Consider the following 15406-nt stretch of genomic DNA (forward strand, 5'->3'; position numbering starts at 1 on the left):
AAACTCAAAGAGAAGTAAAGAATTTAAATGATACTAACAAGATAGGAGAGGTCTTAACAGGGCTCAAGTTTATATTCCCAGTTCAAAGGATGAACATGGCACAAACCCAAATAACTCTTTAAAGGGGGAGGAAAAAAGGGTTTTCATACCTCTGTATCTGAAAGTCGCTGTTGCACATGTTTGGTTCTATTAATAAGTTGCTCATCCATTTCAATGTCACTGCCTCCACTTTGATGGGTATCACTGTTATCACTGCTTTGAGGACTGGCTGCAGGTGACCCTATATTAAAATGATGGGGTTTTTTTTTTTACTCTTACTTGTATTAATATGGATCTATCAGAATGTCATAATCCTTTGATTCTCTGACATACCAAAGCTTCATGCCAAGTAGCCAAAAATATAATCTGGAAATATGTTAACACTTGCCAATTACTTCTAAAGAGAATATACATGATTTCAATTAGAAGTCAAGACACTAATGATTTAAACAAAAAGGGTAAGACTGATAACTAGTAAGGATTTACATCTCCTGCACAAAATGAACTGATACACACATATAAAATAATTAACTCTAGATGATCATCAAAATAAAACTATAAGTCATCTTGCCATACATTTCTAAGACTCAACTTACAAGGTGATGGTGCAGCTCTTCTGAGCTCTTCTTCCTCTGAAGGAAAAGGAAAAACAGGACGGAGATACTCTAAGTGACTGAATTTCTTTGGGACATGTATCAGTTGTTCTTATTACATAAACAACAAGATATAGGTAGGGAAACCTGTAATAATATAAGACCCCACCACTTGCCACAGTAGCTGTGGGAGCCTGCATAGAAAAGCCTAAGGAAAGAGTAGTATATGATGTCAGGAGACCAAAAAGAGGGGTAATGTTGGTAAAGTTTTAGAAAACCCTAGAAAGCTATACGTGTAAAAGCAAACACAAAACACCTAAAATGACAGAAAAGTGTGAAGTAGAAAACATGAAAAGATAAATGTATCATTATGTTCTATTCTCAAAACTATATCTAAAACAAAACATGTTGACTGTTTTCTAACTTAAATTTCTAGAGATTTTATGAAACTTTTTTTTTTAAGGGAAAAATATCAATGAAACAAGATCCAATAACTACTTAAACTTCATTGCCATTACTTGAACAGTATACCAAAAGCATGAGCTCACTCCAATTTATTAACCTTTTCACAACACCAACAGCTCTCATTTCAAAATTGAGATTAAACTTAAACTAATTTGCAGAAACTACTTCACATCTGAGTTAAAAACTAGGGACAACTCACTTCAAATTACATAATACTTTACGAACCTTTCTTATTTCCAATGGGAAGATTAGTGTTTAATAAAGATGCAAAAGAACTCTGTTTAGATAGCTGGGCCTTAGCTGCTAGCGCATTATTCCATAGTGCTTTGATTAACATCGATGCCAAGTACAATGTCTTAAAAAAAAAAAAAAGGAGAAGTTGAAATTAGAGGTTTTAGGAAATATTGTAACAAATTTAATACACTTTTGCTTAAATGAAATACCAACAGTAATAAACTACAAGTTAAATCATGTGAATAACAAATAAATTTTCACTTAAAAAACTTAACAAAAAAAAAATTTCATTATGTTTTGAATCAATTACCTGTTCAGTATGAACACTTGGCTCAAGAGCCGAAACCAGATTAAGAAGATGTCTAAGTGGTACTGGATCCAAATTCTTGATGAGTGAAGGAAATAAGTCATGTATGTATCGACTACAGTGTTTCAACTAGAAAATAAAAGTAGTGACAATAGTCAAATATAATTATACTGCATAAATAAATAAGCTGATAGCAAAAAAGTTATGTAAGTTTAAAAGTGAAGAAAGTGGCTGGTATGCTAATATGTTCAATACTAGCAAAGTATTAATTACCAAATTAACAAATATAAGTTACAGTACATAAAACTGTGAAAATAAAATTACACTTTACCACAACTTCACCTTATCCAAGAAATCACAAGCACAACTTTTTAACCTCAAGAGGGAAGCCCACAATAAGTGATTTGTAAGTTCCAAGTATAAAAAGAATTCCAATTTAGGAATGTATCACTACAAACAAACAGCAAATTAAAATGCAGGAAATAAAAAACAAAATAAATTACAATTAGGAGAGAAAACCAAATAAATATTATTTTTTAAGTGTACAGTGGGCCCTTGAACAACACAGGTTTGAACTGTGTGGTTATACAAGGTTGGTTTGTTCCCCACTAATAATGATATGTTCCACAGATACAGAACTGTGGATACTGTGGAAGGTTGACTGTAAAATTATACATGGACTTTTGACTGTGCAGAGGGCTGACACCTCTAATCCCCATGATGATCAAAGATCAACTGGATTATATTTCTTATATTAAGTGGTTATAAAGTATTTATATAACATGTTCATTTTTAAAACAGAGTCAAAACAGAAGCCCCTTTACAATCAAAGACTACATAATATAAACTAGGAAAGTCTACTTTGTTACACTAAACAGAATTAGGTAAATATGAGGGAAAATATAATTTTCAAAAAGATATGACTACTAAATATTACAATGTCAGTAAAACAAGCATGTTTTATAGCTACAAGGCTGTTAACTGCTAAATCAAGATATGCAACAAATATGACTAGGCCAGAAATACTCAATTTCAGGACTCCAAAAGTAAAACATATTCTATTATCTTCAATACATTAAAAATTTATTAGAAAATATAGATCCTTCTATTCTAAACACTGACTTTCATATTTTTTCAGGTGTAAATCATGTACCTTTTCTATACTGCATCATCTTATCAGGGTAAATATACACAACCTAATGTTTGAAACAGAGGTAAAATAAAATAACACTGGAAAAATTCCTCTATGGTGAGGTAACTTTTAATAAACTACTCTATTTACTTCAATCTACTATTTGATTCAACAGTGTTTACTTACACAATTGCTATACTTTAAGACCAAAACATCATTAGATTTTGAGAAGTGAATCATCAGTTATAAGTCTGCCCATTTTACAGATTTTACCTAAGAATATTAGTTTTAATATATTAACATTCTAATTAAGACTGTACTAACAGTTTATACTTCCTTTATGTCAACAAGTAGCTGTTAGATTTATACCATTCCTAATTAAAATGTGATTTAAAACATTCTATGCAATAAACATGATTTGTGACAACTTAAATGATTAATAAAATGGGATTTTCATAATAAATATAATTTTGATTATTTTTAAATAATAAAGACCCTTAAAAGATAATTACATAATCCTGTAGCGGAGGCAAAAGACACATAAGGCTCTTTACAAGATACACATTATGAAAACACATCCAAAAAGTGAGGAGAAAATTTTAAGATTGACAGCTTTAGTTACTGGTAAAAACAGCAGTGTGGAGTTGGTTCACAGACTCTTCACTAGTTATTGAAAAGAAAAGAGAGGAAAAGATGTCAGGGAAGATGGTAGGGCAGAAAGTGCCAGGAATCCATCTCCGTACCTAAAAAGCAACCGTACTACAGAAACTGTATGAGGTAACAATTCCGAAACTCTGGAGTTGCCAATCTGAACTCTTACGTTCCCAAAGGAAAACTTGGCTGGTAAACTGTTGTTAATGCTGGCCATTTTCAGCCTTCAGAGTGATAGAAGCTACCCATTTCCCAGTCCTTGATGCTATGCCAAGAAGCTGTGGGGACAGCAATGTGACGCTGGTACAGTTTGTTGGAGCCATGGGTGGGCAATAATGATCTTGTGCTCCAAATAATAAACTTCTGTGTTCTGAACTTGGATCACTACATCGGATGGCTTGAGGTGTAGACAGGCAGGTTAACTGCCACTGTTTCAACCCAAATAAGGTGAAGTGTCTACTGGAAGAATTAAAGAAGTCACACCAGGATGGTTTTTTTTTCTTTTTGATGCTCAACAAAGAATGAATGTATAGAAAAATTTAGAAAGATACTACACATTGTAAGGGAAAGACACAGGCTCAGGAAAAAACATGAAAAGTCCATAAAGTTTCACATTAGATTGATCTTTAGCCCAAAAACAATCAGAAAAGAACAAACTCTGAAAAAGGAAGAGAATCTTTTTTCCAATTTACCATATTGTAGACTTCACACTGTTTACAACCAAAAAAAAAAAGAAAACCAACACAAAATATAAAAAGAAACAGGAAAAGATGGCACATTCAAATAAATAAATCAACACAAAAGTACCATCATTCATAGAATGCAAACCCAAAGAAATTACTAGACAAAAGATCTTGAAACATCTTAATGTTAAAAGAGTTAAAGGAAAAGGGTGAAGACAGGAAAATATTGCCTGAACAAAATGAGAATATCATTAAAGACATAAATCATAAAAAGGAGCCAAAAGAGAAATGCTAAAAAGTAAAGTAATGGAAATAAAAAATATACTACAGAACCTCAAAAGCAGATCTGACAAGCAGAACAATAAACAAACTTGAAAATAGGACAACTGAAATTACTGAGTCTAAGGAATAGAAAGAAAAAGAATGAAGAAGATTGAACAGAGTCTAAGGGTCCTGTGGAACACCATCCAATCTACCAATATAATCGTTGTAGAAATCTCACAGAAAAAAAAAAAGTACACAACGTATATTTAAGACTAATAGCAAAAAGCTCCTCAACTTGAGGAAAGACACAAGTTCACAAATTCAAAATTTCAAACAAATTCCTAATAAGAGCTGAGTTACCCCAAGACATATTATAATCAAACTGCTAAAAGCCAAAGACAATAGAATAATCATGAAAGCAAGAAAAGGAAATGCTGACATTCCACTGCACAGAAGGAAATTTATTAAATGTAAACTTTAAAAGATGAAACGAGTTGCCAGTCCAGGTTCAATGCACAATACTGGATGCTTGGGGCTGGTGCACTGGGACCACCCAGAGGGATGGTACAGGGAGGGAGGAGGGAGGAGGGTTCAGGATGGGGAACACGTGTATACCTGTAGCGGATTCATGTTGATATATGGCAAAACCAATACAATATTGTAAAGTTAAAAAATTAAAAAAAAAAAGATCTCCTTATCAACAACCTAACTTTACCACTTAGAAACTAGAAAAATAATGAACTAAACCCAAAACTGAAAGAAGGAAAATAACAAAGGTGAGGACACAGATAATAAAATACAGATTAGGAAAACAATTTTTAAAAATTAATAAAACCAGAACTTCCCTGTGGTCCAGTGGTTAAGAATCTGTCTTCCAATGCAGGGGACACAGGTTCAATCCCTGGTCAGGGAACTAGATCCTGCAGGCTCACGTGCAGCCAAACAAATAATTTTTTTTTTTAATTAACAAAACCAAGAGCTAGTTCTTCTAAACAAGTAATAAGCTTTTTGCTAAACTAAAAATAATTTTTAAAAATAGAAAGAGGAGAAATGTAAATAGCTAAAATCAGAATGTGGTATATTGCTACCAAACTTGAAGGTTAAAAAAAATTTTTTTAAGAAAATACCATGGACACTGTATGCCAAAAATTGCTTACAAGTTACCTCAACTGACTCAAGAAGAAATGAAAAATGTCTCTTTAACAACAGAATGAGTCAGTAATCAATCTCCCAAAGTACAGTTTAAAATACATGGTTTAACTTGAATTCTACCAAACATTTAAAGAAAAATTATCACCAATCCTTCTCAAACCCTTCCCCCAAACTGAAGACAATCAACTTCTTTACTCATTCTATGAGACTAGCACTAACCCAATACCAAAACTTTCCTAAGAACAGAAAGTAACAGAGCAGTATCTCTTTTAATGATACAAAAAGTCCTTCACAAAATACCAGCAAGTCAAATACAACCTCATAGTAAAAAAATTTTTACCAGGACCAAATGAGATTTACTTCAGGAATACAAGAATAGTTCAAAAAGAAAATTAATTACTGTAATACAACATATTAACAGAAAGAAGGAAAAAAGCCATACAATCTCAACTGACACAGAAAAAGCATCTGACAAAAATCCAACACCCTCTCAAGATAAAAACTCTCAGCACTTTTAAGAAGCTGCTGCTAAGTCACTTCAGTCATGTCCGACTCTGTGCAACCCCATATACGGCAGCCCACCAGGCTCCCCCGTCCCTGGGATTCTCCAGGCAAGAACACTGGAGTGGGCTGCCATTGCCTTCTCCCACATTTAAGAAGAAAAACTCCTGAACATGATAAAGGTGATTTATAAATCCCACAACTAACATCACAGCCAGTACCCAACGACTGAAAAAAATTTCCCTTAGGATCAGGAACAAGACAGTGATGCTCACATTCACCATAGCCACTCAACGGTACACAGAAATTCTAGCCACAGATATCACACCACAAAAATAAATAAATCAATTAAAAAATGAAAATACATTGGAAAGGACTTGTAAAACTATTCATAATGACATGATTTTATAGAGAGAGAAAGCAAGTAGCACTAAAAGCAGATTCACAAAATTACACACTACAATGTACTGAGTATAAGCTCAACAAGCAGAATTCAGCTATTTCTATGTAACAGTAATCTATTTTACATATGCAAACTGTGGAAAATTTCTTAAAGAGATGGAATACCAGACCACCTGACCTGCCTCTTGAGAAATCTGTATGCAGGTCAGGAAGCAACAGTTAGAACTGGACATGGAACAACAGACTGGTTCCAAACAGGAAAAGGAGTACATCAAGGCTGTATATTGTCACCCTGCCTATTTAACTTATATGCAGAGTATATCATGAGAAACGCTGAGCTTGAGGAAGCACAAGCTGGAATCAAATTGCCGGAAGAAATATCAATAACCTCAGATATGCAGATGACACCACCCTTATGGCAGAAAGTGAAGAAGAACTAAAAAGCCTCTTGATCAAAGTGAGAGAGGAGAGTGAAAAAGTTGGCTTAAAGCTCAACATTCAGAAAACGAAGATCATGGCATCTGGTCCCATCACTTCATGGTAAACAGATAGGGAAGCAATGGAAACCATGACAAGATTTTATTTTCTTGGGCTCCAAAATCACTGAAGATGTTGACTGCAGCCATGACATTAAAAGACGCTTACTCCTTGGAAGAAAAGTTATGACCAACCTAGACAGCATATTAAAAAGCAGAGACATTAGTTTGCCAACAAAGGTCTGTCTAGTCTTTTCTAGACTTTTTCCAGTAGTCATGTATGGATGGAAGAGTTGGACCATTAAGAAAGCTGAGCCCCGAAGAATTGATATTTTTGAACTGTGGTGTTGGAGAAGACTCTTGAGAGTCCCTTGGACTGCAAGGACATCCAACCAACCCATCCTAAAGGAAATCAGTTTTGAATATTCCTTGGAAGGACTATTGCTGAAGCTGAAACTCCAATACTTTGGCCACCTGAAGCAAAGAACTGACTCATTTGAAAAGACCCTGATGCTGGGAAAGATTGAAGGCGGAAGGAGAAGGGGACAACAAAGGATGAGATGATTGGATGGCATCACCGATTCGATGGACATGAGTTTAAGTAAACTCTGGGAGTTTGTGATGGACAAGGAGGCCTGGGAGCTACAGTCCATGGGGTCGCAAAGAGTCGGACACAACTGAGTGACTGAACTGAACTGAAGTGATAACATGATGAACCCTAAAAAGCTGTATTTAGTAAAATAAGCCACCACAGACAAATACTGTATGATTCTACCAAAATGAGGTACCTAGAATAGTCAAATTCATAAAGATATAATGTAGAAGAAAAGAAATCAAAAGTTCCCTGAGAGATGGGAAGAAGGAACGGAGAGTTATTGTTTAGTATGTACAGAGTCTTCATTGGATGTGATGTCAAAGTTTTGTATACAGGTAGCTGCTGCTGCTAAGTCACTTTAGTCGTGTCTGACTCTGTGTGACCCCACAGACGGCAGCCCACCAGGCTCCCCCGTCCCTGGGATTCTCCAGGCAAGAACACTGGAGTGGGTTGCCATTTCCTTCTCCAATGCATGAAAGTGAAAAGGGAAAGTGAAGTCGCTCAGTCGTGTCCGACTCTAGCGACCCCATGGACTGCAGCCTACCAGACTCCTCCATCCATGGGATTTTCTAGGCAAAAGTACTGGAGTGGGGTGCCACTGCCTTCTCCATGTATACAGGTAAGTGATGGTTAAAAAACATTTTGAGTGTATTCAATGCCACTGAATCATACATTTACAAATGGCTGAAGTGGTAAATTAATGGTTTGTTATGCTGAACATATTTGTACCACAATAAAAAAAAGTTTAAATAAAATACTGTTGAAGGCCATCAACCAAAAATTCAAAACAAGTTAAAAAAAAAAAAAAAACCCTCTGGGACTTCCCTGATGGTCCAGTGGCTAAAACTTTGCACTCCCAATGCAGGGATCCCAGGTTCGATCCCTGGTCAGGGAACTAGATCCCACATGCCACAACTAAGAGTTTGCATGCTGTAACTAAAAAAGATCCCACATACTGCAGCAAGATCAAAATGCCTCAACTAAGACACAGTGCAGTCAAATGAATAAAAAAATTTTGAAAAAAAAAAAAGAAAAACCCTCATGGGGTTAATGAACACCTACAAAACAACATGAGAGAAATTCTGCCAACAAAGAATGATGGGATATATAGTAGATACTCTTTTCTGTTTAATATTAAAAATAAAAGTTGTTCAGAAAACAAAGGACTACTCTTCAAATATACTACACTGTTCTTACTGAAAGCTAGAGTGGCTCTTTATATGATATTCGATCAAATGCTTCAAGTACAGAGATCAGACATCTCAAATATGTGGAAACCGAGAATAAAATACCCACAATTTTCTCTTCAGAGATGTTAGAGAAAATAATCGAGAGGACATTACTGCCAGTTGACTTTTGAGCTGAAACTGAGCAAAGAGAGGTACCTCACTTCCTCCCTTGTCACTTCCTCCCCTGTCATTGGAATATACACTCTGCCTGCCTGCCACTCCTTAAGTAGGAACTACTCCAAGGTTATAGTAATTGTGTCTAAACCCAGTTAAGGCCTCACTTACAACTTCTAAGATTTGGCACGTGAGTGCCGAGATCTACTCATCTTGCAGCCACTGAAGACAAGCCTCTTAAACTTCCCTTGCTTTTAAACCTGCCACCTACCAATCTAGAGTGATCTCTGCCTCTTTCATTCTCCCAGACCACTGTGTATAAAGGCCAGTTTATAAACCAACAAAGTAAAATAAAAGTCTACTCTGTGAAAGCCACAAAAATAAGCACAAATTAACTCGAATAAAGAAAAAGAAACAAGAAAAACAGGAATAAGGAAAAAGGATTTGTGGTAAATCATATACCTACATACAAAATTAATACTAAATAACTGTGGAAATTATGGTTCACTTAAAAGTTGCATAACTTGATAAAATATAAATAACATAATAAAAACTGCAAAGTGGAAAATGAGAAGAGAAAAATGATGAGAATTTCCTCATCTTCCATAAAGGAAACTCATTCATTACTGTATTTTAGAATGAAAAGAAACAAACCCACAAAGAAATGAGAACCAGAAACAGATAAAACGGGCTTCCCTGATAGCTCAGTGGTAAAGAATCTGCCTGCCAATGCAAGAGATGAGGGTTCGATCCCTGGGTTGAGAAGATCCGCTGGAGAAGGAAATGGCAACCTGCTCTAGTATTCTTGTCTGTGAAATCTCATGGACAGAGGAGCCTGGTGGGCCACAGTCCATAGGTTTGCAAAGAGTCAGACAAAACTGAGTTGCTGAGCACGAGAATCAAGGGAGAGAGAAAGCTATAGCTCAGAAAATTTGCGAGTGAGCTGCAGAGGAGATAGGTCTATCTCTGCAGTGTAACTGGAAAAATCTGAGTTATTTGAGTACCAGATTTGATAGACAGCAGGAATGAAACAAGGACATTAAATCCTGTTTTCCCATTTCCAGAAGTCTATTTAAGAGCTCTAATGGAAAAATATTTCACAACACCTGAAAGTACTAAGATCTCTTACCAGTCGTCTACCTTAAATATGAACAACACAGGAAATACCCAACAACATAAAAAAAGAATATAGTATAGACAAGAGGTTTGAATATATAGCACAAGAAGGAATCACTATTCATATAAACAGCTCCTAAAATAGGCATAAATGAACAGAATTCAAATCATAAGATGTAACACAATGACAGATACTGCAATGGCCAGATTATAACTGAAGTACAATCATAACTTCACATGCTAACAGTATGCAGAGTCTCAAAAAGCAGCAGTTTAAATGTACATACAAATATACAAGCAGAAGCTAATCAGTGTTTCTAAAATTAGTCATCATATATTCCCTTTGAGAATCAGATGAGAAGTATGAACTATTGCCCTTCAAAATGTACATAATGCACACTGAATCAGATATTTAAATTCTAAGACCTAAGTAATTTTACTTCTGTCACTGAGACAGGAAAATCCCCAAAAAGCTTTTAGCTGTATTTTAAGACAAAATTATCTAAGTTACATAAATCTATATATCAGTTCAGTCGCTCAGTCGTGTCCGACTCTTTGCGACCCCATGAATTGCAGCACGCCATGCCTCCCTGCCCATCACCAACTCCCGGAGTTCACCCAAACTCATGTCCATCGAGTCGGGGATGCCATCCAGCCATCTAATCCTCTGTCGTCTCCTTTTCCTCCTGCCCCCAATCCCTCCCAGCATCAGAGTCTTTTCCAATGAGTCAACTCTTTGAATGAGGTGGCCAAAGTACTGGAGTTTCAGCTTCAGCATCATTCCTTCCAAAGAACACCCAGGACTCATCTCCTTTAGAATGGACTGGTTGGATCTCCTTGCAGTCCAAGGGACTCTCAAGAGTCTTCTCCAACACCACAATTCAAAAGCATCAATTCTTCGGCATTCAGCTTTCTTCACAGTCCAACTCTCACATCCATACATGACCACTGGAAAAACCATAGCCTTGACTAGATGGACCTTTGTTGGCAAAATAATGTCTCTGCTTTTCAATATGCTATCTAGGTTGGTCTTAACTTGTCTTCCAAGAAGTAAGCGTCTTTTAATTTCATGGCTATATGTAATCTATATATAAATCTATATATATTCTTTAAATATGGAAAGCATTTAATGATAAATTCCAATACAGTAAAAAAGATTCTGAAGTTTACCTTTTTATGTCCTATGACTAAAAGATTTTATATGAAAGGGTATGAAGAGAGATGTAAAGAGGTAACTCAAATCAGAATAGTAAGTCATTTTAAATGGTACAGAAAGTCACTTAAATGTCAAAATCTTTACTGTAACTTTATGTACAACTTTTTATATTTAATGAAAAATTAGTAAACACATGTAAAACTTTTCAAGTTTACATAAACGTGGGCAAAATCTCCCACCTACCTCAGGCCACTTCCCCAAAAGCAAACCTATTAAAATTTCTTGTGTGTTTTTCTAAAATTGTTCTAGACACTCACAAGTACAAAGAGTACATATACATGTATGTACATTCTCTTTTTACCACTGTTTTAATACACAGTGGGAGAATACACTGGGTACTTACTGTTTCTGTTAATAAAAAATCTACTACCGTTATTATTTAATAAAAACATATCTTGGAGGTTGTTACACATGAACAAAATATATCAGGTTCAGTCCTTCTCATGGCCACCGAACATTCTACTAGACGGCTTTCCCAAAACTCATTTAGTCCCACGTGACAGACATTCAGGGTCTAGTAGCATAGTGAGTGGTGTATCAAACATTTTCATGTACATGTATTTAGAAGACAAATAACTAGAAAGAGAACTGCAATGTTGTTCTCCTAAAGTTACACCATACTCTGGTTAACAGAGTGTATTGTCAAACATAATGAGAATTACCTAATAGGTGAAAACGATATAATGTTAGCTGAACTTACATTTAATTATAATCAAAGATAAGCATTTTTCAAATATTTATAAACCACTTTACACATTTTTTTCAATTTCCCTATGTCACCCTTATCTCTTTTCTGCTTGGATTCCAATAGAAGAGTTTTGATACAAACAATGAAAAAAATAGCAGTCAATCCAATTGTTACAGGGTGAAGTGTGTGTATGTATGCATACCAACTGTGCAAAGTGATTTCAAAAACTTACTCCAGAGGGAAGGAAAAAAGACCCAGGCAAGACCCTATGAAACCAACCAACCAACCCTAGACAACCTGTAACCTGATGTCTGTTATAGTTGGTACTCAAAATGTAAAAATTCCTGATAATTTGAAATCTGTAGTACAGTCAAAAGTTAAACAGTAACAAATCACAGGAATACGCAAATAAAATAATCTTTCAAATATATTTATTTCATCTCATTAAACTATCCTTTATAAATATTTTAAGTTATTTCAGACTATATTACAGATTATGCCAGAATTTTTTAATAATTTCCTTTTTGGTGAATTCAAATTTTTGCCAGGATAAAATGCTAGATAAAATTAATACATAGTATCAATTTAAATGTGATGAATTTCAGTTTCAATAAACAATGCTTCATTACTCCTAGTTACTTATTCTATATTACTTAATATATCATTGTTCTCAATTTTGTCTTGCTATGAATAAAAATTAAAAATCAAAAATTTGAAAAAGTGTAAGTATATTAAAAGTTTATGTATATATGTTGTGATCATTAAGAATATGGATGAAACAAAAATATAATGGATGAAAGCAAGTATAAGGGGAGAAATGGCTATTTTAATAGCAATAATATATAAAATTAAAACCCTTAAGAATGAGCTTAACATATGATAAAATCTATATGAAAGTAACTCTGAAATGCTGAAAGATACAAAATAAAACAAATGGCATATCACAACTTGGATAAGAAGATAGCACTTTTCAAAATAATTATAACAATGAAAATAATATTTTTAAAGGTAAGTCAATGCTAAAACTCACATGGAAAAATAAATGAGACACAGATTCTTTAAAATATATATAAAGGATCAGCTTTGCCAGATATTAAGAAATGCTACACAGACACAAGGTGAAAAAAGAAAAGATATGAGTATAAAAGCAGGGACTAACAAATGTTTTCTCGATGCACCAGACAGTAAATATTTTAGGATTACAGGTGATACATTCTCTGTAACAGATATTGTATTCTTCCACCGCAGTGTGGAAGCAGCCACAGACAATATGAAAATGAACAGGCAAAGCTATGGGGCAAACAAACTACAAAATCCAGTGTCCAGCCCACAGGCTATAACTTTACCAATCCCTGGAATACAGATCATGACTATATACACAAAAAGGTCAGTCTACAAAGTTCAGAAATTGGCCCAGTCAAGATAAAACTAGTGTCTGAAATCAGTGAAGAGAATTACTAAACAAATGGAATGGGGACAACACAACCAAAAATTGGGAGGGGAAATACTGCGTATGTATATGATAAATTCCTATTGGATCGAAGATTAAAAAACAAAATTGAAACAAAATGTACAGAAAGGAACTAAAGGTGAATTCTGTTATAATCTTGAAATGCATTTCAAACCATAACACAAAAGCCACAGGCCATTAAGAACTTAAACCACAAGTCTGAAACCACGTACTTGAAACTCAACTGCAAAAACCACCTGAATTAAGCAAGGAGACATCAAAGCAGAATGTAGTCATAACTCCTAACAGAAAAAAAGTCCAATTTCACTGATATATAAAGATCTCCTACAAAAAAAAAGTAAAGCAATTGATAAATGGCAAAGAATATAAACATTCCCGGAAACAAAAAGGGTTCTTAAACACAAGATTTCCAACCTGATTCACATTAAAGAAATCCAAATTTAAAACATCAATGATAACACTTTTCACTCACTAGTTTAGAAATAAAAAGGAGTTTAATACAACTAATTGAAGAGGATAAGGATAAGGACTTCCTTTCACTTAAAGGTGAAAAGATAAGGAATGATGCTGAAGTTGAAGCGCCAGTACTTGGACCACTTGTCGTGAAGAGCCAACTCACTGGAAAAAACGTTGATGCTGCGAAAGATTGAAGACAAAAGGAGAAATGGGTGGCAGAGGATGAGATGATTAGATAGCATCACCAACTCAATGGACATGCATGTATTTGAGCAAACTCTGGGAGACAGAGGAGAGGGAAGTCTGGCATGCCTCAGTCCATGGGATTGCAGAGAGTCAGACATGACTTACCAACTAAACAACGGCGAGCGGTCAAAGTGGCACTATCACACCATGAGCTACCATAAGTAAACCACACATAAACTTTAATGTAACAATTCTACCTACAAGTAGGAATTTATCCTACATAATGGTTTTGCACTTGGATGAAATGACTAAATAGGTTACCTGTTGTGGCACTGTTTGTAATGGAAAAGAATAGAAAAAGATAGTGCCTATGAACAAGAATTGGTTAAATAAACTACGGTACATGCATATAATAAAACACTATCTAGTCCTTAAAAAATTAAGTGCTTTATGTTACTTATATGGAATAATAATCTCCAGGACAAAATGTTAAGTGAAAAAAAACCAAGTCCATTTAGTATGATACATCTGTGGAAAAGAAAAGTGGAAAGAAAAATGTTTACTGTTTACAATTAGAAATTTATACAGAAAATGTATGATGTACCTGAGAGATAAGGAACTGCATGCATGAGAGACTGGTAGAAAGGGGAAAATGTATAGCATATCTTTTTTGAAAAGATATCAATTTTTTGAAATTTAAACCATATGGAAATGAGCCTATTCAAAAATTAAATTTAAAAAGAAGATAGTATAATAGAAAAAAAAACATTATAATGTTCAGGACAGAAGCACTGATTGTATAAATGATAATAATAGGAAAATGTCTCTTAATAAACCAAGAACCTCTAACTGACTAGCTCTCACTTCCTTTAATTATACCACTTGTACAGTAAGACAAGACATGGATTCACAGATTTGGTCCCCAATTTTTCCCATGTCTTGGTTTCTTTAGCTACAAAATGGTAACAGAATTCACCTTATCAGGGAGTGAGCACTTAGAACATATAATAAGGAAGTATTTAATAAATGTAAGCTGTTGATATTACCTGTGCAGCAGCCCAAATGCAGTCAATATGCTGAGTACTCAATCGCCCTTCAGCTGCCAAAAAATTCAAAATCACTTGGCACTGTTTGATAATCTGGGAAAGAAAACCTTATTATAGTTAATTTTTAAAAACTTTCTCTCTTAATAGAGCAGATAAGTCATATAAAAGTCCACAAACCTCAATATGTAAATTTGGTCCAAATATATGCTCTACCACATTGTTGCTTATAAGCCAGTCTGCAAGTTCTTTTGCAATGGACCTAAAGTCAAATAAAAAAAATAGTTTATACATTTCAAAAACTATTAGTATCATTCTGTCCCATGTCTAAAAGCAGACTCAGGTGAAAACCCAAAACTGCTCACATACAAATTATAAGTGTTAGTGTGTTAG

At 34.7% G+C, this 15406-nt stretch overlaps 1 protein-coding gene and 1 non-coding gene across 2 annotated transcripts in view; one reads left to right on the forward strand and one right to left on the reverse strand.

Annotated features, from left to right (window-relative positions):
• Window positions 1-15406, reverse strand: part of USP34 (ubiquitin specific peptidase 34) — a 241399-nt gene that overhangs the window by 136233 nt on the left and 89760 nt on the right. Inside the window, 6 exon segments of the mRNA XM_010863267.1 lie at window positions 150-280; window positions 636-671; window positions 1323-1452; window positions 1642-1767; window positions 15017-15109; window positions 15194-15275. Coding sequence (XP_010861569.1) covers window positions 150-280; window positions 636-671; window positions 1323-1452; window positions 1642-1767; window positions 15017-15109; window positions 15194-15275 — 598 coding nt within the window.
• On the forward strand, window positions 8317-8389 carry TRNAG-CCC. Its single transcript has one exon. It is a non-coding gene; the product is annotated as a tRNA-Gly (tRNA).

Source organism: Bison bison, unplaced genomic scaffold (genome assembly GCF_000754665.1).
Source record: "Bison bison bison isolate TAMUID 2011002044 unplaced genomic scaffold, Bison_UMD1.0 scf7180017864489, whole genome shotgun sequence".
Lineage (NCBI taxonomy): Eukaryota > Metazoa > Chordata > Mammalia > Artiodactyla > Bovidae > Bison > Bison bison.